The 27,503-nt window shown below is 36.2% G+C and overlaps 1 protein-coding gene across 3 annotated transcripts; it reads right to left on the bottom strand.

Moving 5' to 3' along the window:
* Positions 1-2,671: 2,671 nt before the first annotated feature.
* On the bottom strand, positions 2,672-24,143 carry sdr16c5b (short chain dehydrogenase/reductase family 16C, member 5b). 3 transcript variants are annotated; one of them, XM_088642411.1, is made up of 7 exons: positions 23,743-24,142; positions 22,882-23,221; positions 19,874-20,005; positions 18,338-18,437; positions 16,953-17,097; positions 15,439-15,564; positions 2,672-5,586 (listed from the first exon to the last, which is right to left on the bottom strand). In XM_088642411.1, the coding sequence occupies exons 2-7, from the start codon at positions 23,200-23,202 to the stop codon at positions 5,493-5,495; spliced, it is 918 nt and encodes a 305-aa protein (XP_088498537.1). In that variant the 5' UTR covers positions 23,203-23,221; positions 23,743-24,142; the 3' UTR covers positions 2,672-5,492. The 3 variants fall into 3 exon arrangements, with proteins under 3 accessions (XP_088498537.1, XP_088498535.1, XP_088498536.1); XM_088642409.1 differs by having other exon boundaries at positions 23,739-24,141; XM_088642410.1 differs by lacking the exon at positions 2,672-5,586 and adding an exon at positions 9,006-13,578 and having other exon boundaries at positions 23,739-24,143.
* Between the last annotated feature and the right edge of the window lie 3,360 nt (positions 24,144-27,503).

Raw genomic sequence — 27,503 nt, 5'->3', positions numbered from 1 at the left:
GTGGGAGGTCTGGATTCAGCTTTTTAACATGCTTCAGAATGTAAAACCTTTAAACAGATTAATTTTGAAAGATCAAGTGGTTTATCATTCCCATAAAAAATTCCAAAATGGTGTTAAGAGAATTATTTCACTTTGGCAAAGTATTATGCAACAGCAACACAAATTGCACCAAAGCTTTCTTTGGCACCTTTGTTTCAAAGTCATAAATAACTCATATGTGTGTTTGCAACAAAATTACTGTGTAGAATATGCATGTTTCTATCTGTTGGAAGAACCCTCTGACCTGTAATGAACATATCACTCCATGAACATGTAGTTTTTGTATTCAAACTGAACTCCTGCATGTTTGAAAGGCAGAGAGGTAGACTACCTGTTATAACATTGGATTTGTGTTGTGATTACTTGTATCAATTTGTGGTATATGCTCATTTTTTTAACCTTTTTGCACGTGGTGGATTTTAAGCTCACAAAACCTGAATAGTTGGGCAGCATGGTGGTACAGTGGTTTGCAATGCTACCTTGAAATGCTGGGGCCCTGGCTTCAATTCTGGACTTGGGGTACTATAGTATCTGCATTAAGTTTGTACAGTGTGTTCTCTCTGTGTTCACATGGGTTTTGTCCCACAGTCCAAAGACAGATCGGTAGATTAATTGGCCCTAGTGTGAGTATATGTGTCTGCTTCTGGGTGTGCCTTAGGATGGACTGGCGTCCTGTTCAGGGTGTACCCCGCCTTGTGCCCATTGCTTTCCTGTACAGGCTCCAGCTACACCTGGCCTTGAAATAGATTAAGCTGTTAGAAAATAAATGGCTGGAAAACACGAGTCTTCTTAAATGTTTCGGCTTTCCCAGTTTAAAATCTGTCACATCGAATGCCAGGACTGATACAAATGGCATGATTTAAGGAATGAGAAATGAATCTAAGCCTTCTTACACCTTTCTTCATGAACAGGATCAACACATAGACAGCACCTGACATGTCAGTCAAACCATCACTAGAAAGATGGAGCACAGGAAGTGGTAATATGAGGCATCTACAGTATATTAATTCCTTGCACTTATATAGCGCTTTCTGGACTATCCACTCAAAGCCCTTTTCCAGGTCATGGGGACTCCCCTCCACCAGCACCAATGTGCAGCCCCACCTTGATGATGCATTGGCAGCCATAGTGCGCCAGTACGCTCACCACACACCAGCTCTCAGTGCGGAGGAGAGCAGAGTGATGAAGCCAATTCAGCCAATATTGCCAACATTGGACAAATATTCTAAGTGTCTTTGGAAATGTTTTGACGTTTTGACTGGGCAATGGAATGACTTTTTTAGAAATTAAGTTTTGTACACCAACCAGCACAACACCATAGGTGCTCAAGTGAAGACTGTGCATAAATAGAATTTATAGGATGAGATTATTCTATGCTTCCATACTTAATCAATTGCAAAGGAAGGTGGGTTTTTCATGTTATTGAGATATATGAATCTGTAAATAGATATATAAATCAATAAACAATTGCAGTATTACTTCACTTTGCAAAAGCTCAAAGGTGTATTTTGCACAGCAGAAAAACATATATGAATATCGATTTATAAGAATTGTCCAATTCAGTCAACTAGGCACAACATATCTACAGCGTTTTGTAAAAATAGACGAACCAATCTATAATACCACAATATTTACTAAGTATGCATTTTTATTGTTTCATATACACTGGCCAAGATTTCAGTTTATTTTGGGTGAACCTTCAGAAAACACTGCGATTCCACACATCAGGATTGCTGATGTCATCCAATATTTAGTGCATGATTCCAGCATAAGCAGAGTTTAATCAAATATGGGTGTCTCTTCCCATCATTTCCATTCTGCAAATCCTGCTGGTATACAAATTTGCCGTGGCAAAGCAGAATTGATTCCTTTGTATATTTTTTTTATGTCAGACTCTAAGCAAGCTATTGGCTATGAACATGCACAGATAAACGACCAAGCACTAATGGCAACTGTCATTCTGCAGCATCACAAGGGGGCATATGTGCTGTCACCATCAAAAATTACCAACATCCTCTGAAGAGGCTCTGGTTCATCCTTTCAGATTCTTATACCAACTTGGTGTGCCTCTACTTTGCCAGCAGGGGTCCCTCTAACCGGCTTTTGTGTGTGTCAATCTTCACATTGCACAGAAAGTACTGTAGTAGTTTGCAGACGTCACTAAAAAAACATGGTTAATTGTTCAGTACTATTTTTACTGCATTTTGTGAAGGATAAACCAGGATTTCAGTTAATTTTCAATAAGCTTTTGTATTTTTAGAAAGCCAGTTCCACTAAGTGTCAATTCAAATTTCAAAATTCAAAATAGTTAAAAAAGCTGTTTAGTTGTAAAATAAAGGAGCAAAGTATGGAATGAATACTGATGCACACCAATAAAAGCTCCTAAAGGTATTACTATACTTTCTGCTACTATGTTGTAATAATGTTGTAATTGTAATAGCTTAATGTGCTATGTGAGTCCAAATGTCCCAGTATAGTGACTGGTACACTTTACTGTAAAAAGCCCCAGCCTTGCTAACATGAGAAGAGATTAGCTTTGACAATGATAATCCCACTAACCGAAGAAGAGTGAAACAATTCTGTGACTTATAAAGATATTAAAAGACCATTATACAGTAATACAACACAAAAATGAGTCGTCAAGATTATTTTAATGCTATCAACGTACTGTTAATGTAGATTAACAATCAAGTGCTCAAACATTCTCATCTTTTAAAATCAAAACTGAAATGCATAAGGCAAATATCATTCAAGGAACACATTTCACACTGTGAATGTTCACAGTCTATTGATATCACAGTGCTTCAAGATTTGATGACACATTCATTTACTGTGAGATTTTTAGAATGTACAGTATATTAAGACACTGTATGTTGCACATCTTTGCAAATATGTGGAAAAAATATTGAGAAAAGCATTAAGGAGGCATTATTAAAATAGTTATTACTTTTTTATACAAATCAAGCATTTAAGCTAATAGGTATTTAAAATGGAATGTGCATTTTCATGCACTGTAACATAGTGCTGCAAAATGCATTTTGTAAAACAAAAATAAAGCTTTATACTGCCTTATAATTGATCTGGTAAATTAAAAAAAACAGTAATTTGTTACAAGGTTATCTACATTTTAAAATACATACACTTTTCATCATGCAAAACGTGAAATGTTTTAGACCTCAAATTAAACAGAGAACAAAGCATCAAGTAGTTAATTTCACACCTCTCTACACCTATCCTGACTTCACACCTCTTGATTGGCCTCTCTCTCTGTCCCCTGCTCTCGCCCCTCGCTCCTCCTCTCTCCCTGCCTTTGTTCTCCCGCTCCATTACCTTTGCTTACTGCCCTGTCTCTCTCACACCTAAAGAAGGCTCCACGGCCAAAACATTGTGTTTTCTTTCTTCTTTTTTCAGCTTGGAATAAACCTATTACTTGTTCCTTTGCAGCCTGCGCATGCTGACGCAGCTACCCACCTGAACTATCAAGTAGTAGGATGAACAAAGCAAAATATTAATAAGCACACATTTTGTGACACTGAATCAAGCTTGTTATAAACTAAATTAAAAGTAAAAAAAATAAAATTGCAATAGGCAAGATTAAAACCTTATCTCACAGGTAGAAATAAGTCCTATCCGATGACAAGTCCACTAGGTGAGGTAGATGGATTTATGCCACAGTGATTCATTATCCTGTGAGACCAGGAAAAACAGAAAAGGTAATTAAAGTTTCTATTTAGTGAGGAAAATAGCCTTTGAGCACTGTGGACACATGAAATGGAACACAGCAACCAAAACAAAATACCCATCGCTTGGAAAAAAATCCAGAATTCTCAAATTTAAGTAACTCCATGGATCAAAAACAACTTCTGAACTGAACATGGTTAGGAATAATTTCTTGTCACAAACAAGCAATATTAACAGTGAACAAATCAGCTTAAAAACTTAATTTTGCAATAATAACATTAATCTAACAATAATTACATAGGTGCAGGTAAAAATGAATACTTGACTTTATGTTAAACTTCATACACAGGAGATATTTGTAACGCATTAATAATGACGGTATTCACTCTTATTCCAGGAATGGAATTCTCAACATAATCTACCTGGCTCTTCTTTCCTTTTTCACTTACGACTTCATTGTGTCCCTATGGCGTTGCCTGAGAGGTGAGGCAGTTTACACAATTAAAGCATAAACTGCTGGACATCATTGTAGAAACAAGGGGATTAGCTTGTTCTATCAATGTTTTCTGTAGTGGGTTCACTTTCATCTTAGCATACTATTTAAAACTGGGACTTGAACGTTACATATGAAGAAAATGTATATTATCCCAAATGTTATCACGGGAAATTATCTTCCAAAAATCCTAACCATCAGACGATCCATTTAAATTTTCTTCACAAAATGAACTTAGCCCCTCGCAGACGCCATCATATGCAGCTAGTTTCCAGTCCCTTGTGTTATGCTCTATCCAGTGGACACTGTGGGTACTGCTTTGTGTGTTTAGGGAGTGTCTAGATTTGGTTACGTTTTGTCCTTCTTTATCTACTGTAGCAAATAATGAATTATATTCCCGGTCCTCAACCTTTGTACTCTTTGAAACCTCCACATCCCTTCCTCTGCCATTTCCAAAATGTCCTGCTTTCATATCATTTTTACTGAGTTTGAGTCCATGACGCTGGGGGAGGTGGCAGAGATGGTCGTTGTGACTGTGTCATGTTTCTGTCACAGGTGTCTGATTTGTGGTCACAGGTTCTTTGATTAGAAACCTGGAGAGAGGTCAGCACCAATGCCGGGGGAGGAGATGGTTGGAAATGTCATTCTATTACACTGTTCTTCTTTCGTTCTCAGTTTCTGACAGTTTAAAACCAATTACAACTGGTGCGTGACAAAATATGTGCCACCTGACAGGGGATCGGCTAATCAAACCAGATGCCTTCAATTTGAATACAGGCCGAGTCTTCATCTACCTTAGTGGTTCACTTTATCTAACTGTGAAAGTTAAGAAAAATATCAACTTTGTACTCCACAGTCACTGTCTTCGTTACCTAAGTACTGTAAATTGTACAACAGTAGTTTAAGCAATGGCATCCAATTTGGTTTTGTAATCCAAAAGGTGTTAACCAAATGTTTATCCTATTAAATCAAATATCTTAAAATGCACTTAAGGTGAGTGTCCACACATAGGACATAAAATACAGAGAATGTGTAAAATTAGAGAACTTTACATGATCACAGTGGCCTTAATGGTTGAAGCCAATGTCAGCATGTAAAGTAGCCGTAATATTACAAAAATAATATATTACAATAGTTTGTAATATTAGAATTACTATAATTAACACATTTTTATATTTGTATCAATATCCTTTTTTTCCATTAATTACCAAGCTTGCGTTAAACTAGACTCAAAGCAATAGCCGAAACTTGAAACGTCTTTCTGATGTTATCTCCAAAGCTAATCCTTCTTTGTGCGGCCTTTGAAGTGGTCCATGAAGTTGAAAGCTCCCAAATATTCACCCAGGAGAAGTCCAAGCTTTACAGGTATAATGCTGTAAGAAAAATAAAGACAACGTCAGAACATTGCCAGAGCAACCTCCAACATCGCAGTAATAAAGGGCACGAGAAACAGCAGGCATTATCTTATCTTTCTACGCAAAAGGGAAGTACGATAAATACCCTGTTTAAAATGTCAATGTTTCATTCTAGTTTTTTTACAATGCTCAAAATATTTGAATAGAATGTGAAAACCTTTAAACTAAAAATCCGATCTGTAAGTATGCAGAGCATGCGGTTTAACAAGTGAGGTTGAAGTTGTAAGAAATGCACTGTCCTTTGATCTGAGTGTAAAAGAATTGTGCAAGACTGATCCACCCTCCTAACCACATTTTGATTTTCTTAGTCACTTTCGACATCTTTCCAAGAGTTACTTACGCTGGACAAATTAGTACTGACAACACGGGAGAATCACATGTGTTATAAAGGAAACAGCTGGAGAACTTGAGTACAAAATGCGCTTTTCGAACAGGAGTTGAAAACAGGAACTGCCTGATTTGGTCGAACGGCTGGATCTATTTGGTTTTATCGAAAAAAGAAGAAACTTATTTTCAGTTCTGCAATCATATGCAACAAGATGTTATGTCACTTTATGAAGTACATTATAATAAGGAAAATGGAACAGTTGAGAAAATTAACAAATGGTTTGGTTCCAGGACCAAACACAATAATGAATTTAAATTTGAATTAAAATATAAATTCACCCTGTTTCTGATTATTTTACACCAGTTATAGAAATGGTGTGTGATGTTTGTTTAGGGCTTTATCAAATATTGTATATGCATTTGGAAACTAAAAAAAAAACATTGGTATAATCTGAACATACAGTATTTAGTTTAATAATCATAATGGTAATCAGAAAACTGAATCTCTGAATCAGTGTGAGAAGAAAACAGGTGCAGATTGATATGAGTTTCCAGCTTATTATAAAGGTCTCAGTTTATATCTGGACACTATTGATAACCATGCCTTCACATACTTGAAATGCTCTTGTGTGCTTTTTTTGTAATTAAAAATGCATATAGTTCTTACTACTCTTTATGAATAACGTTAAGAATGTATTCTATTAACAGAACACTTCCATGTCAATAAACACAGTGTTTTAAGCATATTTCAACTCAGGTCAATCATAATTATAATTACCCATCATAAAAGTAACAAATCACAATTACTCTTCAACAGCAGATAATTATATCTGAAAATTGCCTATTTTTTAAAATAATGATAGTAACAAATCCCACTAGTATTTTAGCCTACATTTCCTTCTTTACTGCTTCAGGTCTCTAATGGCTACACATTTAAAATGTGCTTCATTTTATTATCACGGTGACCCCCAAATCTATTATAATTACCGTTTCTTGAGTTGGTATTAAAAAAGAAGAATTCATTGTTTGGTATAACTCAACAAACATAATAAAACTGCTTCAGTTATTTTATGCTCCTGAACTTTATTATCCACGAAGGCTATTAAATTATTTCTTATTGCATACCATATTTTCACATAAAAATCTCCAGCACAGATAGTCTTGCAGAGTTTTTCTTTTCTTTCCTGTGAAATGAATATAAATTTATGCTATCCTTTCTCTTATGGGTTTACAGCATTTTCACAGAGCCCTGCAACTATTTGCTTGGTATATTTACCAATTCTCCGTCAAATATGTGGTCCTACTGCAACTTATACAATTCATTAGTTAGTTCATTCTATACCACACTGGAGGCACTGCTCCTGACCTACATCATGAGAGTCATCTGATGACATCTAACTGCTGAATGCTATTGTGGTTTTTAATGCTATTTATTACAATAAAAGAAAATGAAAAAAAAGCACTAAACAAACTTGATTGACAAGATACAGAATTACAAGAATAACAGTGGTTTGTGGAAGTGAAAATGTAGTTGTGGTGAGAAAAGACAGAGGAAATGGGCACTAACGATGTACTTAACTATTTATTTAATATTTAATACAATATTTCAACTACATTTTCACATTTGCACCACCCAAGGTTGGACAGAGCTGTGCTGCAGAAGCAGCTGGATACTTAGAACAAAGTGTGAGAGCACCCAACTCGTCAAGGGCACGGGATGTTTTAATAATGTTTATCTCTGCTGCTTGAAGAAGGGAGTATGAGAAACTATTTGAATAACTGCTCTTCTTTGCTTAAAGCAAAAACCTGCTTTGCCTGTCCTTGAAGTGTTGCATCAGCTTAAAAAAAAAAGATATAAAACAAGGGCTCTCCCTGCTTGCTTTTGAATCAGCTTTCACTTCTCTGCACAGACGGGTGATGGCTTTTTCCCATATTGCAATATGAATAAAGACCTTACTGAGTGAATGAGAACACCTCTCCCGGCTCTTCTTTGATAAAACTCCACGACAACATGTAAATGTTATTTAGAAATTCTCATAATCACTCCTTTGTGTAATCAGTTTGTTTTGAAAAACATGAAACTGTGTAGGTAGTAAGGATAATAAATCCCATCCTTATCAGTCGTTCTACGAAAGTGGTCAACATGCTAGGACAAGGTCTTCTTTCAAACCAGCCCTCTGTTCTGAACTAGCCTTCATGGAAAGGCACAATACTGTTATAACCTTACAAGTTAGGCTTTTGATCACACTGGTGCAAGTGGCACCAAGTCCATTATTTTAATTAATGACTAACATGTGCCGTATCCCAAATAGAACAGAGGGACTACATAGTTTATTGGTGAAGCAATGCTAACCCACATGAAAACAAATGTCAAATGTGGTAGGGAGGGCTTATTGATCAGGTCATTCAAACTCTGTCTATCTGGCTAATGTGCACAGAGGTTTGTATTTCACATAACATTATTCTGTTTGAATCTAAAGTATAAAAGGATCAATTTGGCCAAAAAGCAGTGTTTAATCAGAAGCAGATTCCTAAATAATGATGCAGTCCACCTCAGTAAGCAGGCTACAAGCAGTGATGGAATTCATTTCCAGTTCAAATGCTGGAGACGTCTAAAAAAAAAAAAATCTTCAGTTTTTGTAGTAAAGGTGTGCTTGCTACCTCAGTCTGAAACACACACACACTTTATTCCCATTTATGTTCTCACACCTGATTTGTAATTACCTCAAACATAAGTGTTTCTAATGAAAACAGACCTAGTGGATTGTGAGGTAAGAAAAAAAAAACATTTGTGTTATGCAGCACTTCACAATATGCATCATGGATATAATGGGTATTTAAAAAGCATTTGTTGTAAATGTGCTGTATTTTATTTTGACTTATTTTCAATTAAACCTATTTTTCAATAGCACATAAACGATCAAGATGTTTTAATACAGTTACATGTAAAGATGAACTTTTAGACAGTTTTGCATTTAACCAGCGGATATCACATGATTTGAAAACAGAATTGCACTTCAAGTGTACTGTATATACAAGACAAAACCAAATAAGAATAAACACAATATTTATTAGTTACAAATAACAGAAGGTTACTGCAATACACAGATGTAATTTTCGGGTGGAGACATTTAACTTACAAAGAAAGCTCATTTAAAAAACGTCAGTCTGATAACACTACTGGATCCCACCCAGTCCATGCCCGCTGGGCAAACAATGGACGTTAAGTTAAATGAGGGGATAGGACCTGACCCAGATAGCTGGTTACATAGGAGTCAGTGTTTATAATAACTTGGCATCTAAACATGCTGAGTAGAGAAAGAAACAGAAGGAAATGCCACCGACTACTGTTGTGGTGCTCTTTTGCAGAACGAGTTACTTATTCAGGTTCCTAAATGCATTTATAATCATCTTATGTAAATATCCTAAAAGAAAAGTATTTTCTGGCATGAAAGCTATCAACATGGAGCTGTCACATCATTCCTCAGGCAGTTAATCCAGAAGAATATTGAAAATGGAAACAAAAATCGCAACCTCAGTTTGAGACTCGCGCAAATTCTCAAACATTGGTACCAACATTTCAGTACCCAGTGACTGTAGATATAAAAAAATTGCACCTGCAATACAAGTTGTATTGTTAACAAGATCTGTATAACATCATTATATTCTTATTTAAAAGAAAACCAATATAAATAATGTGCTCATTTGATATTGCTATAGGGAACAATCTAAACCAAGTATCATCATTCCTCATTTATCAAGCTGCACGTTTTGATATTAACAGTCCGGTCAATAAATGTTCTATATGAAGGCTAATTAACAAAATAATTTAAATACAGCACTATTTTTCTGCAGCTCATAATGAATTTACCTGAAATGTGCATTTTTTCTTAGACTAAACATGTTCTCATTTACTGTTCTTAGGAGTAATTAGTAAATGCAATACATTGAGTACAATGCTTTTGTCAGTGCCACTTGTAAATTAATTGTAAAAAAATAATTTCTTAAGAAGTCCTATCATGTCATCAGTACCCCTTCAGATAATACAATGTTTAATCCTACACGTTTTGTCATGTGGAAAATGTCAACGTGACTCAGAATAAAGTACTGTACTTTTAACAAAGTCTCTTCTATTATACATTTCTGAAGTTTCCTTTGCATTTAAAGTATTTAAAATAACAGTGCTGCTCTTTATAAATATTTAAATATTCTCTATTAACACAATGTATTTTAATCTACTTAATTGCTTCACAAGCTTTACACATCTCACAGCCATGTAGTCCTGTTAAGGACAGTAGCAACCCATAGTCTTTCCTGGGAGCATGGGTCACAAGGCTATTAGACAATACACTGGGTACACACATGAGCGCAAAGGAAAGTTTAGACTAGAGAGACACCACATAATGTAGGCAGCATGTCCATGGAGGGTGGCAGTAAACAGGAGTACCTGGAGAAAAATTGGGATGCATACTCCATACAGACGTCCCCCAAGTTTGGGATCAAATCCTGGACGCAAAAGCTGCAGCACGCCGCTGTGCCATCTAATTTTAAAACATTATTTTTGAAATAACATGCATATACCTAACTGCACAAATGAATAAAATAATCTAGTGTCCCCCTACCTATTTACACAAAGGCATTGTAACGAAACTGCAACATACAAACATATTAGAGTTATTTCCATATATTTAACATAACCTTTCACTCTTTTTCCACTTGTTAAATTATACACCAGAAGTAGTAGATTTTCACCTGCTAGCTTAAGTATATATTCTGCAAGTGAGAAAACAACCGGTTTGGTTCTGTTTTCTTCAGCTGTGATGGTAGCGTCTGTATTAATGTCAACACAGCAGGATCCCTGCTGGAAGTAGGTTAGAACATCTGCCCTTGGAGTGCCTTACAATTTGAATAAGTACAGATGCTAATTGGATTATGTAAACAAGCATGATACATATTTGTATTTTTGGCCTTTAAATAAGTGTAATTTGTAAAGCAATAGTGGACAAGGCAGAAGTGAACAAACCATCAGACTAGAAAACCTTAAAACCTCTCATTTAAGTAACTGATTTTCTCAGCTGTAAGCCTTTACTGAAAGACAACGAATGACATTTAGCTAGGCCAGAGGTCCTAAAACTAATACATTTTTAATTTACAAAACAGAAAGTAGCAAGAAATAATAAATTAGAAAACAGATTAACCAAAACAGTTTCTTTTTTTCCTACAAACGGGGAAGTTAATGTTACAGTAAACATATCCCAATAATATCTTCTTCAGTCTCTTCTTGATAATGAGACATGTTCAGGTAGAGAAGAGCTTGAACGTGGGATCTAAAGCAGTCTAATGTAAGTGAAGCGGAGGTTTAAGTTGGATTATTCTGTGTTTGGGAAACAGTTTCCTGGATGCGTGACTGAGTCGATGTGCTCAAAGGATTTGAAACCATATCTGATTGCCAGCCTACAGACAGAAATAGAGCCCAGCTCCTGACAAAAGCTTGTCATCTGTAAAGAGGCACAACTACAGCTGAGGGGAGTATAGGAGTCACTGAGTTTCCCCCAGGTCTGCATATTTTATACATTTACTCCTTCACATCTCTACTGAATTCATTAGCAGATCACTGCTTATAAAGCAACCAGAACTAACTAACTTTCTATAAATATATAAAAACATGAATGCAAATGTGTTAAAATGTGCATTAGTGCTCCAATCTTGGCTTAACTCAGCTGTGGACACTGCGTGACTCAGTGTGGATAAGACGCACATGACTGTGACCTTGCATGTTTCAAAAGATAGCACACACAGCTCTTCTTCTTCCTGTGCCGAGATATGAGAGACGTACAACTGTGTCAAGCCGATTAACAACTGGGGATTTGAAATTGGGGAATAAAAAAAAAACACAATTCAGATTGTGTAAAGATTAATGTAATGTAAATCAAAGGCAAATGTAAGGCTGATTAACCGGAGACTAAAAGTGACCTTAACACATCGTCCTGAAATCTTTACAGACCAGTGAAATTTAGACCTCCTGAATATCATTTCATTTTAACACTGAATTTTCTTAGAAGTCTGTCTCCTGCTTTTACAGGACAGTGGAGTCTTCAAAATTACACACTCTTATGTTTTTAATCCCCTGCACAACCAACATGTCACTATTATTTAGATCTGATATATAAATTCTGGGATTTTATGCCTGAAAGCTTATCAGAAAATGTCAAAAGAACATAGAATCAAAATCATCCAACAGCACATTAGGAAATGCTCTTACATGAATAAATACATATGAAGCCAGATACAAAGTTCCTGAAAGTCAATCCAAAAAAGATTTACTAAAATTAAAAGATGTTCTTTTGAAGCACAGTGCTTTATTTTAAATATTTATATATTGTAAAGTGATTTCTGATGTTATTTATTTCATGAAAAAGAACATTTACATCTGGCTCATTCACAGGTAATGTGTAAAAGCACCTCCTACGCTTGTAACGTTGCATTTAATTTGAAATTTCTGACATTTCTCTTGAAAACTAGCCCACATCTGGGAAACTGAAGGACCTCCTCTGCTTATGACAAGCTCCGTGGACTCACATAAACCACATATATTGCATTTCCAGGTACTTGTCGAGACTAGTATGATTGTGTATTTAGATGTAATATGAAAAAAGAAAAAGATGATTCCCATTTTAAAAAAATTTATCCATTTGCCTCAGAATTTTGAGCTTTCACAATAAATTATTAATCTATTCTAGCATAATACCCACAAAAGGTTTACCTGTCCATATACAGTAGAACTCAGAAAGCTCTAAATAGTTAGCAAACCATATTATGAGAAAAGCATACCAGCTTTCCTGCAAAAGCCATGGACAGGATTTGCATACTGAAATATCAAGTCCAAGCTGGGGTCTTGTTAATTAAGTTACTGTACCTTTCTAATGTCTACCAGCTTTTTTTTTATTATAAAAGCACATTAGCTTCTTACACAGCATGTTACCTATAATATGTCATGAGCCAATCATTACCCAGCATCAACTGAACACACACAGTAAATGTGAATATTTTGCCAATGTGAACTAATAATTTAATGTTGTACAATAACAAAATGTACAATATCATTTCCAGGAACATATTTCATACAAAATATTCATTATATATCCAGACTACTAATGTATCTATACATGAAAATGATGGTGTGAGTTACATCAAGTGCACATTAGCATAATTGCTCAGTGAATTGTATACATTTAAATCCATCAGAGGCTGAATCCATGCATATATATATATATATTATAAATTACACAAAGATGTGCAAAAAGCAGCCCGGAGAAGAAGAAACATTCAGAAAAGTAGCATATCTTCCCCTTTACAAAAAGCTTCGGCAACAGTAGTAGTTGCAGTAGTCATTAAAGTTTTAAGTGCGTGTCAGCCAATAACGTATTTCACCCTGTAAACTACAGATTTGGTCTATTGGTAGCAATAATGCACATATGCTGTTAAACTTCAACTGCAGTTCAACCTCATTCCCCTGCTAAGCACAGAGTTCAATGATGCTTGGTATGACTTTCACAATGATTTGGGCTTTCAAAAACACCAAAATATCTTCCCAGGAGAACTCCAAACTTCCAGTGAATGCAGCTATGAGAAGAACAGAATTGACTAGAGGTTACTGTAAGTGGTAATGCAGATAATGCCTTCTTATTCCTGATGATCCCCTAATGATAAACATTCAATTGTATAGTGTTTAAAAAAACTCCTATTTAAAATGATACTGTAATGCACATTCAGTAGTCATTGTCATCTAACTTAGTCATTCCACCTGGAGATAATTAAGAAACTTTATATGAGGTTTCCTATGTTTTACTGAATCTTGGTCATTGATCATATGCGTACGAGCAAGATGAGTTAATTGTATTAACTGTATTATAATTGTCCTCTTGCTTGTTAAATGAACTCACTTTGTTTTTAAAGCTATAAAAGGGGAGACGAGCATGAAATTCCCGCATTAAAAAAAATGACCATAGTGTCTTAAGGCAGGTATGCCCATACAACTTTTACAGGGCAGTTGGGGACATTGCTGAAAAGTTTTATAAGACTGTTGTAGGTCAATGTGGACTGAAAACAACTCTAATGTGCAGATAACCTTGTCTTATGGATAATACAGGAACATCATGTAACACACTATGTTTTAACTGTAATGGAAATGCTAAACTTTTAGCACTGCAGGGACAACCCACCCCCCAAAAAAAAGATGAGGAAAATGTAAGATTAGTTGCCTGAATAAGCAGCTCCGTTTTACACAGGTAAACAGATTAAATCCAAATTAACAAAGAGAAAGGTGGTCTAAAGTATTTGTTACATATTAAGAAAGGTAAAACCTGGTGTTGGAGTCAAACATCTAAATCTGTGTCCATAACAACATCCAATGTTGCTGTTCTGCACAAAAGCACACTGATCTACTCAGCAGATGTGGTCTTCAACACATGTTGCTTATTGAATTACAAAAGCAGACAATAGTTCAGAATATCAATAGGTATTGGATTATATAATTTGCAGAGTAAATTAGGCTTTATATAGAAGAGCTGGGCATGCTGGAAACCAGCCCCACGCAGAGAGCTGTGGCCAGAACCATGCCTGATAAGTAGATTGAGAATCAGCACAAGCAAACTAGATGTTTTACTGAATCACAACAAAAAAAACTTTAATTAAAAAAACTGGAATTAATTCTCCAGATGGAATTTGGCACACAAAACAGGGTGCCAACAATCTTAAGGGTCACAGTCAAAGAACCAGTGAAGCAGACGAGTAAACATACCTGTAGATTTTACAATAAATGTAGATCAATTAATAATCGAATAAAATTAACAAATGTAATACATTTTAGTTTCCAAAAAGTAACACCTGAAAACAGCAGGAAGTTATCTTACAAATGCATAATCAGAACTATATAGTATCCACTGATCTAAAGAGTAAAGCTGTTAATTTCTTCTACTTAGTTGTAATTATTCCTCCTTTGATCATTCCTAAACCCCCTAAGTTAATTAAATGCAAATGGTCAGCTTTAAGATTTCAAACTGATTTAATCTTAGATCAAGCCTACTTTAAAGCAACATGAAAAACCTCCATGTCAACTGAACTCCTGGGGGGATCATATACAACTCATTTTGTTTTTATTCTGTAATTACCCACATTTCACATCAATAACGGCACCAATTTAGCAAGATCAAAATATGAAAAAAGCACAAGCCTTTGCATTTTGTAATGGACAGCTAAATGCATTTAGGTACTAACATGACTGTCACCAGGATAAGTGAACTGAAAATGGATTGATTTTTTGAACATTGCTGAAAAACACAAGTTCCAATTCTTTTAATTCTAGAATTACCTTTGGAAGATCTTTTTTAAACAAATCCATTACTAGTGGAGGAAGAGCTGCAAGAAAAGGTCAAATGAACAAGACAGTCGATTTATTAAGAAACAAAAAGCAAAAACACTTACTTTTTCAAGCCCATTAAGAGGTACAGGGTCCTCGGTAATAGAATATAGACTTGATCCTTCAGTATTCCATCCACAATTTTTCTTGCCGCATAATCGGGATTCAAGATAGGAAGCAAGTAGGGCCATCTATTTATAAAAAAAAACATTTTAGTAAACTTTAATTTACTCTTTAGTAGATTGGATTACATGAGCTACAGGAAATACAGATGAAAAGCAATTGTAGTTCTACAATCTGGGGACATAGCAGTAGACTTCTATGAATTAAATGCAGTTTTCAGTTCCTTTTTGTTCAAATGTGGATTGAAACCATACATCTTGACCGGTTCAAATTACGAAGCCAAACATACTGAAGGGCCCGTCATTGCCCCCCCCAGCCACCTGCGCAAAGAGGAATATTTTCTATTTGTTAAGCGCTGTATTTTGGGATGTCTTCACCACTCCCATGCCTTTAATTAATCTGGGAAAAAAAAATGTGCATTCCTATATAACTGTACAAACAAAATGGCAAAACATTAGTCTCTGAATAATCCTACCAGTGTTCAACGGGATGAAAGGCATACCTCCACGCAGGCGAGTTTAGGAGTAAAATGTGAGAACTAGGACAGTGCAGCCAATTTAACAGAAAGTATTGGGCTGTATAAAGGATGTATTAGTTTGCAGTCTAAAAAACGGTTCCAAGGCGCTCAGTATTGATCAGCTGATATGGGCAAACATTTTGTAGCGATGACGCCTCACAGGCAGGCCCTAGGGATGGTGCGGGGGGAATAAGGCCATACAGGCACCACGTCACCAGACTCGCACGACTTTACTACCAGAACAAAGCACACTTTGTAACAGTTCTCTCTTTCGGCACCCCTTCTTCACAAACAATTTGCAAACCTACAGCAGTGTATGGGGTTCTAGCTAGATTCTATATTGGAACAACCCATTTTGAAAATTGTTTTAATATTAAATTTGAATTGAGGTTTGACAAAACTCATGCATCAAAGAAGCAAACATATTTCAAAGAGTACAGTAACTTGAGTATGTAATGGAAAGTTACTGAGAAAAAGTGTTTTATCCTAAAACTGTTGTTTCCGGACAGAGCTGTGCTGCAGAAGCAGCTGGATACTGGATACAAAGTGTGATAGCACCCAACTCGTCAAGTTGCTGCTTGAAAAAGGGAGTATGAGAAACTATTTGAATAACTGCTCTTCTTTGCTTAAAGCAAATACCTATAAGGAATGGAAAATTATTGCTTTGCCTGTCCTTGAAGTATTGCATCAGCTTAAAAAAAAGATATAAAACAAGGGCTCTCCCTGCTTGCTTTTGAATCAGCTTTCACTTCTCTGCACAGACGGGTGATGGCTTTTCCCCCATATTGCAATATAAATAAAGACCTTACTGAGTGAATGAGAACCCCTCTCCTAACTCTTCTTTTATAAAATTCCACGACAAGTAGCACGCCCGAACAGCATGACAGGATTGTGACATCGTGAAACAAGCAAGCGTCAGCAGAATGAGAATTGACTTACTTGGTACTGCAGCCATCGAACATTCCAGTATTTATGAAATAGGGGCAAACAATTGTGGTTTTAATTCCATTCTTCTTTTTTGCCTCCAGCTCCAAAGCCACAGACTCAGCAAAGCCAACAGCAGCAAATTTACTGGCACAATAATCTATACAAAGAAGCCCATACACATTAATGAAATAACAGAATTCTCCTTCTTTGTGTATTACTACATAGAAATAACCAGTAGTATTAAGGGTATATGCATTTGTAGGGGTGTTAATAATACGAATGTCTTTGGAAAAAAAGAGAATAATGATTTTATCTCAACTAAATCTGGAAGGGCCAACTGTAAATCGGCTCAACTGACAGACTTTGCCTGTTGCTATAACTCCTATCAGACAAGAAAAGATCAGATCACTTTATTGGCCATATACAATTTCTTTCATTAGGAATTTGTCTTTTCGCATACCCCAACTTGCTCTCCGTGAGGCACACAGGCAGGGAGAGAAGTTCGGGGTCAGACCAGGAAGGGAGAAGAGGGATCTGTGCATGTACTGCATGATTTCCACCTATGCCTTACAGGTGAGTCTGCACCAGCTGAAGGAGCAGAACATCTCTCACTGGCATCGCTGCAGGTTCACATGGAACCTACAAGTCCTTAGAACTCCCTGCCGTGTGGGCACTGTCACCCATCTGACATCCAGCACTGCTCAACGCCACTTGAGGACTCTCAGTTACAGTAATTGCATAACCCAGGCTCACACCAGCAAGCCTTTATAAGCACAGTTAATTTCTGCAATTAGTAAGGTAGTTACAATAACTACCCTTAAAAAAAGAAACAAAAAAAGCTTGTGGCTACAAACACCAAGCAGACCCCTCCAACCTGCTCACCTTCAAGCCACTTGTCTTTTAACATTGAAATCAAACCCACACCTAAAATGTTAACGAGTATGCAAAATATTTAATACTGCAGCGTTAAATAGTTCATCTACTTTTACAAATATGTGCAGAAAGCATGAACAGCATACTTAGGACGGATTCTCTTTTGTACACTTAATGAATCTTAATGAAGATATCTTGACCAATGAAACCTTGACTCTGTGTAATGCTGAACATTTAAAATTCTTAGACAAGTTGAAGCTATTACATTTTTATTAAAGAACTTCTACCATTTAAGAATTTGGATGTACTTTTGTCTTTTTGTCTACTAGTTTAGCCTGCTTACTTGCCAAAGGTAATATGAGACATTAGAAAACTGAGTACGAACTCAGGATTTAATATCACAGTAAAAATTAAGATATCCTTTCCAGAGGTGTACCACTGATGAATAAACAGTAAAAGGAACCAAAGTACAAGAAGAAAGATGAAAAATAGTCACTTTCTTCCTCTAAGTGAAATAGTCTTACCTGCCAGCCCATTTACACCAATCATCCCAGCAGAACTAGCAATGCTGACAAGATGTCCATGGTTGCTTGCAATCATTGCAGGCAGAAATGCTTTATAAGTCTGAAAATAAGACAAAAAAGTACATAATAACAGCAAGTAAGGGCAAATATTGCTGAAGGTATTTAGAAACTGAGGTATGGTATATGTACTATTCCACAAATGTCATTTGATGTTGTTTGCAAAAACAAGGATCTTCTAAAAAATATGAAAACGAATACAGTAGGCACTGTACATTAGGAATCAGCAGCACGGACACACAGTAACCATGTAAAAAAAGTTTAGCTTTCTTTTCAATTTCATTAACATTACACGTATTTTAGAAAGGCATGTTTCTCAAGAACTACAATTTGACAATCATGGGGACACACCAAACAAGTATTTAAGACTAACAGACATTTGGAGTTAATGTTACAGCTGTGAAATTCTACCACAGACATAAAAAACAGAAAAGAGAGTTCGATCTCTAAAATATTGGGTTGTTCGGCCATCCATTTTCTAAACGGGGCCAATTTTTCCAGAAGCCAATTTACCCTGCCGGTATGTCTTTGGTCTGTGAGAGAAAACTGGAGCACCTGGAGGAAACCCACATGCAAACTCCACACAGATAGCACCCCAGGAACTCAACGCAGGGCGAGGCAGCAAAGCTAACCACTGCGCCATTTTGTGTTGCACGTCATTCCACAAATAAGGAACAACTCGCTAACTTGCAAAAGCCACGCAAGGGCATTCATTTGAGTGAACAAAGGAGAAAAGAGCATCAAACTATATCATTTGTTTTTTAAGCACAACAGTGAACATTAAGTAAAAACAGATGTTTTTATTTTTACCATAAAATGTTAAAATTTGCTGAAATTATGTGATTTAGATTGATGCTGATAAAGCCAAGTGGAGTACAACACATAATTTGGATGAACTCTTTAGTTAATAGGCTTCAAATTACATTTATAAAGCCTTTATAAAATGTAGCTCATTAAGAAAACATTAACAGGATCTTAGCAACCTGAAAGGAATTAAAGCTCAACTGTTAATGTCAGACCACTCTCCCATATAAATGCATACAAATATAAATGGACATTTCAATTTTAATAACATTGTTCTGCGTTTGTAAGGTTTAATTTGAGACCCCTAAAATTTTAATTCATTTTAAATAAAGGGATAAACTAAGTATTTTTGATAAACAAGTCAACAACATGAATCTTGTAAATGTATACTGATACACTAAACTTGATTATCAGAAAATTATTCAAAATTCTAACTGTTTATTTTCTTCAATAAATCTTAAATTACAGTGAAGGCTGTCTTTTGTGAAATTTAAATTTCAAATTTTTTTCAAGTGGCAAAATATTCTGTGAGAGATACTTTAGATTATGCTGATAATGAAAAGTTTCTAAAAAACTACATTGTTATACTACATATATACTACATTGTAATCACAGATTATGTTATGACGGTGTTAATGAATGGTGGGAGAAATATTGGAGGGGCAGACAACTTACCCAGAAGTGAGCCATTGTATTCACTTCCATGGTTTTTACTATAAGGTTATCTGGTGACTCAATGAATTTTTTTCCAGTCACAATTCCAGCATTGTTTATTAGAATACTAACATCACCAACTTCTCTTTTGACCTAGAGAATACAGAAAAGAAGCATTCACTTAGAACACAAGTTAAAACGGCATCCATCCAGTGCAGCTATAATCTCAGACAGTGAGTCAGTGCTGCTTCCTTTATACAAGGAACTAACATTAAAGTGAATTAACGTTGGTCTACTTTCATTTGCTCAGATTAGCTGCTGGTCTGTGGGTAAAAAGAGGAAAAAAACAGTTCCATAAACAGTTCCACCAGTTTTTCATAAAACACAAAGAACTTTGCTGCGTGTGTCTTGAGGAAGAGCATAAGCTATTATTTTCCATTTTCTGAAAATATTTTAAATTGGCCTCAACTGGCATTTTTATTTTCTTTTTAATTTTTGGAATTATAGGCGCAGATATTACGCAACCTAGAAGAAAAAGTGACAGGATACACCAAAATCACAAGCAGCCTACCCTGCTTTGTTCTAGAGGAATTGAGAATTCTGTGTAAGAGTTTCCATCAAATATGTGGGCGCGATATGCAAAGGAGTCTTTCCAAATAACACAGTCAGAGAGAGATGAGCAAATTAGACATGAAAGACAAAATGCAGTCCTACTCGTTTAGCACAAGTTATAATACACTGAAGATCAAACAGGAGCCCTGTGAAACAAATCTTAAATGTTAATGACTGCAAATGCCATTTTATGATTATCCCTTGTCACATTTGCATTTTTATTCTAAATGGCAGTTTTGCAGGATTGAGACATAGCATTTTCATTCTGGCCTGCCATATATCAGCAAGTGCCACTCAGAAAGTTCCATGTGGCCATGTGTTCTAAGGCCTTTACCAACAACACATGACAAGTTAAAGAGCAGACATGGCAACTTGACATGCAGGTATTGATATTGATAAACGTTCTCTACAGCTTAAACACTTGACCTTTAAACACAGAGCCCAGGTAACATCTATCTCCTTGATAAACCTTGGAGTGATCTTGTACTTGTTTACAATTCGCAGATAAATAACCTATCTTGATCACCTTCCTTTGCCCCCTTATCTGTCCATGGTGCTGAAAAAAATATACTCAAGGGTGTCGAGGAATATCTGCTCACTTTAAGGTATCAGGTTCTTGCAGTTCCTTCTGGCAAATTATAATATAATGTACTGTATTAAAAGGGCTCATAGCTGTTAAGCAGTTTTTTGTTAACTTCACATTCTATATAACACATTGTTCTGACATTCTTCTGTTTTGTCCTAGTGTTTGTTAGGGATTTAAATAAAAACTGGCAAAACAGCCTTAGGCTAGAGCTAGTGGGATCGGGTTTCAAGGCAGTACACTTCTTCAGTTTAGTGGCAAGCAAGCACTTCCTGCTCCCAAGACCATTTATTTGTGCATATGACACAAATAGAAAGTACTGTGTGTGACTAAATGAATTATTAAAAAAAACATTTGAGCGTGAATAATTCTGAAAAATAAATAAAAATATTTGAAAATGGGAAAGATTTTAAGTAAATCAGCAAATATTAAGCACACATCTCCCTCTCAAAACTCACTAATATTCAGATATTTCTATACATGAATATCTTGTGATTTCAATAGAAATGTAAGATGTCATTTTTTCCCATGTATTAAATGCATAAAACTGTATGAAGAAAAAACGTTAGATGGAAGAAGATAATTTTAAAATGTACTTAGTGAACTAGAATCTAAAAACAATTTTGAAGTTAAAATTATACCTTAAGTTAAGCAATCTGTTACAAGCCATTTTTAGGACTAATCATCGAAAGCAATGACTTTCCCAATGTTAGGAATAAAATCAGCAGGAGAAGCCCAGTTCTATGACAATAAATGCATTAAGTTTCCCAAGGATTGTCTTGGGAAAAACTGGTTTTCCCTTTCCATAATTTCTTTCATGGTGCAGTACTGAAGCAAAATGTTTTGCTTAGGTTTACAGCTGCAGTTTTCTTTGAAAAGGTCTTTAAAACCTCTTTTTCAGTACTTTAGGTCTGTACTACAGTTTCATGGCTTCTCTTCGGCCACAAAGGCTCCATGAGTAACAATACACAAACACGTGGCAGAAAGTTGCTAAAACACTGCCATGGCAACCAATGTCGCGTGAAGCTAAAGGCAACACATACTGTAGCTAAACACATAGTAATTACTAAGAATGCCTCCAGAAAATCTATTTTAAACACTATGCATATTTCTGGCCAAATTACAACAGCAGAGGCAATGGAATGTTTAAAACAAACGGTACATTCTTAGCATTTTGTCAACTGAAATCGGCCTGGAAAAGAAGAAAATCATTTGACCTCCTCAAAGATGTCATCATGTTGCACATTTAATGAAAACCTTGTTAATTTCAAAAGAAAACAGACAATTTAAGAGGCCCATGAAAATAATTTGTTTTTACCTTTGGGTTGTTGGTTTCTGCCTGTCAGTGTATTTGTTTACTTAAATTTGTTCAGATTTGATTAGTCAATGACACCTGACATTTCAGTTTAACCAGTTGAACAATGTAAGAGACATGCTGCACAGAAATTCTGACAGCTGAAATCATGCTGGACTTTTCAGCACTGAAACATTAAGAAAAGGGACCTGTAGTAATTTTAGACCAACTGCCACTTGTTAGACTGTACAGTTCCTTGTCATCTAGGATGAGGACGTTTCAGGAATTATAAACCGTGACTTTTGTTTTTTTGCTCACGTTTTGCCTTTCGCTACAATTGCCCCCCAGCGGCAGTGCAAGGCAGAGCTCGAATTGGCACATTATAAGCATTTCATTTATTCATTTCATTTGCCAGAATCCTGGCAGGGATGCTTCTCATACACAGGATGCGGATTTCTAAGGGTTACGTAACACGAGTTTCACGGGTTTTCTAACTGAGTGGAGAAGGACAAAAAACAAAACTTGAAGTTAGTGACTTACCTGATCAGCGACTCTATAGACTTCAGCGGTATTGCTGCAGTCACACAGGTAGGAATGTACTCTGGAGGCTCCTTTCTCTTTGGCTAATCTGGCCGTCTCCTTGTTCCCTTCTTTACTGATGTCCCACAGAACAAGCGCGGCGCCCAGTTTCGCAAACTCTAGTGCCATCAGCCTACCAATGCCACTGCCGGCGCCCGTGATCAGCACTATCTCTCCGGCCACATTTTTCCTCCGAACAGGGATGAACAGCATCACGAATGCCTCCAGGAGGTAATATATTGACAGGAATAGCACTTGCAGCGTCTCCAGTAGGAAATTCATTGTGCGAGTCTCGAAACGCCTATGGGAACCAAACAGATATAAACAGCCTGACTTTTTCATTCTGGACTTACATTTTAAGTTAAAATAAAAAGCACATCTCGTTGGGACATGGTGCAGCGAGGTCAATGCCTGCTCTTGTGCACTATTGAGCCTTCTGCTGGAGAGAACACATTCACACCCAGTTCACAGAATTAGGATGACATTGTTACACGTTCCGACAACTATTCCAAAAAGTAAATCTTATCTTTGTCTTTCAGACAGCACAAATCAAGAGGACAAAGTTTTTTTTTTAAAATGTCCGTTGGCTTTCATTACCAAACGCTTTAAATGAAAAAAGGTTGTGAGCGAACATGTAACCAACACATTTAAGTTGGTTAAGTTCCACCAGCCCTGCCGTGACTATCATAGTAAAAGTTACATTACCGCCACTCTTAAATCCAGTGATTAGTTTCTAAGAAATTACATGTCCGGATTATTGGAAAAACTAAAATAAATCATAGATTCTGTGCGCACAGCCAACGTGCTCGTAAACTCACCAACCTACAGGACTTCAAACTTCAAATTTCAAGTGCTTCAGTTTTCTCCCGTTCCAGTAGCAAACGACCGGTGCAGGCTACACGGAGTGACACAAACTAGTGGTGTGTGTGTTTTTTTTTAAAAAAGAACAACCTTTGTTCAAGGCAAATAGCCCGTTGCGTTATCGAGTTCAAACCAAATCAAAGTTCATATGCAGCATGAGAGAGTAATTTGCCTTATTGCATCTATGTGACGGCGCACACCACTACACAATCAAGTGTGGATTTCGGCTACATGGCTAGAATTAAACCTAATCATATTTCTTTTTAGTGCCTGCGAGCGTCAGGCTTTTTATAACACCAGTACAACTAATCGAAATGACCATGAACACACAGCCCTGCTATCCTTACGTCAACACTAAGTGCGCTGCGGCGCACAGCATTGTGGGCACTCGGAAGCAGATGATCTGCCGTTATTAGTGAAAGAAGTTTCTGTTCTGTAAACAAAACATAAATCTTAATCTAAACTTGTGTGTCTAAAGTTGTTGTTTTTTCATCAAACAGTAATTATTTTTATTTTTTCAGCTGGCGTTATTTAACCAGCTGAAGTCGTGCGGTTTTGAGCGACTTGTGAAATGTGTTAAACCAGCATCGGGATTTACAGCAAATCAATATGGAATGAGAATAGTCAATACGATTTATGCATACATTTTTTTTTAGTATCTGGTCTTTTATCGAATGCTTTCGCTTCGATTGTCTGCTTTTACATTGTCTTGCTGGAAAAGTCTTTGTGGGTTATGCATCATACCCTTTTTACGTTCAGTGAGGTCGCGTCCCTTTACTGATCCTGAAGTAAAATGAATTATCTCTTGCTATATGGTTAGATTTCTGCTAATATAATAAATAAAGTGCGAATGAAACCGACACATAGACATCTGGTTTCTCTATTTTACACCTGTATTCACCTTTCACACCCGTTTGGGATGTTCCCCGTTCCCAAATGAAACAACTCGTCTTTCTGTGAGCTTTCCGCCCCCCCTCTCCCGAGGTCAATAGGGAGGAGACTGTGCTCATAGCTATGGTGGATAAAAACCTTTCTTTGACATTTTCGTGTATGAGAAATCATCGTAAGGATGAGAAGTCACTTATTTTAAACCAATAAGGAACATCTTCAAGTTCAAATGCTTCATTTAGATAATAGTTCCATTTATACCGCATGATTGTTTTTCTTCGTATTAAGAAAAAATTAGAGAATTCAAAGGTGAAAACGTACAGTAAGTATAAAGACTGATGTACAGTTGTAAAATACTGTTCTTAGGATTTTCATGTAATATTGGACACAAAAAAACTATTGTTAAGGCAGTGAAAGAAACATTCGATCAGTAGTTTATCTGAGACAAAATGGCCACTAAAGAGCTATTCCCATGAGTTGAAAGGAAACGGGCAATCGAGCTTCGCCTGATAAAATATTTCCTATCTGGTTGTACTTCACTTGGCAAACAAGTGAGAAGAAATACAAATATATGTGAAATGTCAATACCATTTCTCCAGGTACGGAGTCTCACCAATGATAATGCAATGAAATCAATAAACCTTACCATTGGTTAATGTATAACTGGAGGTGTGTTTTTTATAAATGCAGAGAAAAATCTCTGTACACACATCGAAAACGTGTTGTAAACTAGCAAACAATGGGAGTTAGTAGTAATTGTGGAAGATACCTTTGTGGAACTCAGGGGAAAAACTATCAATTTATTAGGGATGCTTTGCCTTCTGAATTCATTGTCAAACCGCAAATGCCTAAGTACTGAAGTGTTATGACTGGTGTGTTTAAATGCACTGGTAAAGAAAAGGTCCCAGTCAAACACAATTAGGACAAGTCTTTCATGGTGACAGCTACATTTATGGTTTTTCTTCATTAACGTGTAACTTTTAAGGATTGTGCTATTGCTCCTATCAAACACAACATCATTTCTTCATCTGTTTGTGGATGTTATTCTATTGTTGCGGAACTGCTGTTTGTAAAACCATCAAATCCCCTTCATTTCTGATAAATAATAATAAGAAACTGAAACACAACACTCAGTGAATGCACATCATTTTCCGTCCGCTCAGGTTTCAAGCTGTCCTCTGTGGAGTAGGCTCCTGTAACGTTAAGCTGTCCCGCCCGTATCAACAAGCCAACCTCTGCAGCTAATTTACTGTAAGCTCTCCGCTCCCTGTCTCCCATGCAACCTCACACCTCTTCATGTGCTTTAATTAACCTACCACTCCCTTCATCACAATGTCCTATTCAGTCCCCAACTCCTCATTTCTCCTTATGTCCCCGCTCATCTTCTCATCATCTAATGCTGGGTGCTTACGTGGTCCTTCTCTTCACCTCAGTTTTTGAACAAGACACCATGAAACGTCAGGCCCACATGAAATCTGACCGCCCGTTCGCGCCTTAGTAACACTCACCTCTCCAGGCTGTGCCTCTCCATTGTGAGATGTACAGCATAACACAAAATTATTCTTGTAATCTCTTTAATTTATAATTTTTAATGACTCTTGACATGTTTTTATGGTCATTTTATTGTAGGAACAAGTAATAGGTTTATTCCATGCTGAAAAGAGAAGAGAGAAATCACGTTTTGGCTGTGAAGCCTTCTTCAGGTGTGGTTCATTTTATTATGCTCAGTGGAATTTGTGCTTCTCTGTTTTAAATATTTTGAGTATATTTTATAGCTCCTTTTAACGTAAGTTGTCTTTGATAAGTGCATCTACTCAATTGATAATAATCAAAATCAATATAATTACAATTATATCATTACACCATTCAATGCATAGTTATAAACAACTGTGTTGTAAACAACTTTAAGCAAAAACATAAAAACTGTGAGCCAGAGACAAACGAACAGAAATTATTTAAGAAAGTAAGAAGAGTATGACATTTGGATCTTTAAAACATATTAAAACATATTTAAAACATATTGTAGAGAACGTAAGACATCTGCTTTGTTGAATTCTTGAGTGTGTTCCTTAGGACACAGTGGCTCCCCATCAAGATGAAGAAAACAAGTTCAGACTAGCAGAAAATTGCAAATATTAAAAAAAATACTCAGCATTCCATATGCACTGCAAAGGCTGTTTTAGGTTACAAACATATACTGTATACTTTAATCATACCAACATTATCAGAAAAGTTACTACTAATTTTGAACTGAATGTTTTTTTCTAAATAATATAATGATATAAATTTGCAGCTTTCAAGACTGATCATTGACTTTGAGTAAAGGACATTAAGAAGTGCACATCAGACAACAGCAAAATGTGCAATACAACAGACTCGATCTTGTTATATTTTTCTAAACATTTGATAAAAAATACTGTTATGGCGCTTATAATGGTAATTATGTGCTCTAGCTGCTTCTGTCATGACAACTAAGGTGTGATTTCAAGTTACTTTCAGATCTTTGTTATACAGTATGTACTGTAGATTAAACCAAAGGATAAGAAGCTATACTGTATGTGGCACAAGGGACCTTGGTTTGAAATATACAGTTTGGCAGTAAAGGTAATCACAGACACAAAAAGACTGATTTCATGGTTTGCAGCTTTCAGTTAACATACAGTAATCAGCCAACTGGAGAACAGTTGGAACAATTGATTTTTTCAGTAAAACAACAACAATTCCAACACAACTGCATACCTATGAAACAGATTTTGGAATACCATACTGTAGCTTATAAGGAACACAGCAGCTGCATCATTTCATATGAATGTCAAAGAGTTTTGTAATTTTGT

Source organism: Lepisosteus platostomus, chromosome 8, assembly GCF_059453375.1.
Source record: "Lepisosteus platostomus isolate fLepPlt1 chromosome 8, fLepPlt1.hap1, whole genome shotgun sequence".
Lineage (NCBI taxonomy): Eukaryota > Metazoa > Chordata > Actinopteri > Semionotiformes > Lepisosteidae > Lepisosteus > Lepisosteus platostomus.
The sequence above is the reverse complement of the archived record's forward strand: the minus strand, read 5'-3'. Positions and strand labels throughout refer to the sequence as shown.

What these genes read in the sequence shown, in the direction of transcription:
- sdr16c5b (XM_088642410.1), bottom strand. Translation starts at nt 23,202, where the DNA reads ATGAATTTCCTACTGGAGACGCTGCAAGTGCTATTCCTGTCAATATAT. An exon ending in TTCGATGGCTGCAGTACCAA is followed by an intron (nt 15,565 to 16,952) that starts GTAAGTCAATTC and finishes TTTTATAAATAG; the next exon opens with ATGGCCCTACTTGCTTCCTA. An exon ending in CTCTTAATGGGCTTGAAAAA is followed by an intron (nt 13,579 to 15,438) that starts GTAAGTGTTTTT and finishes TTCTTCTCATAG; the next exon opens with CTGCATTCACTGGAAGTTTG.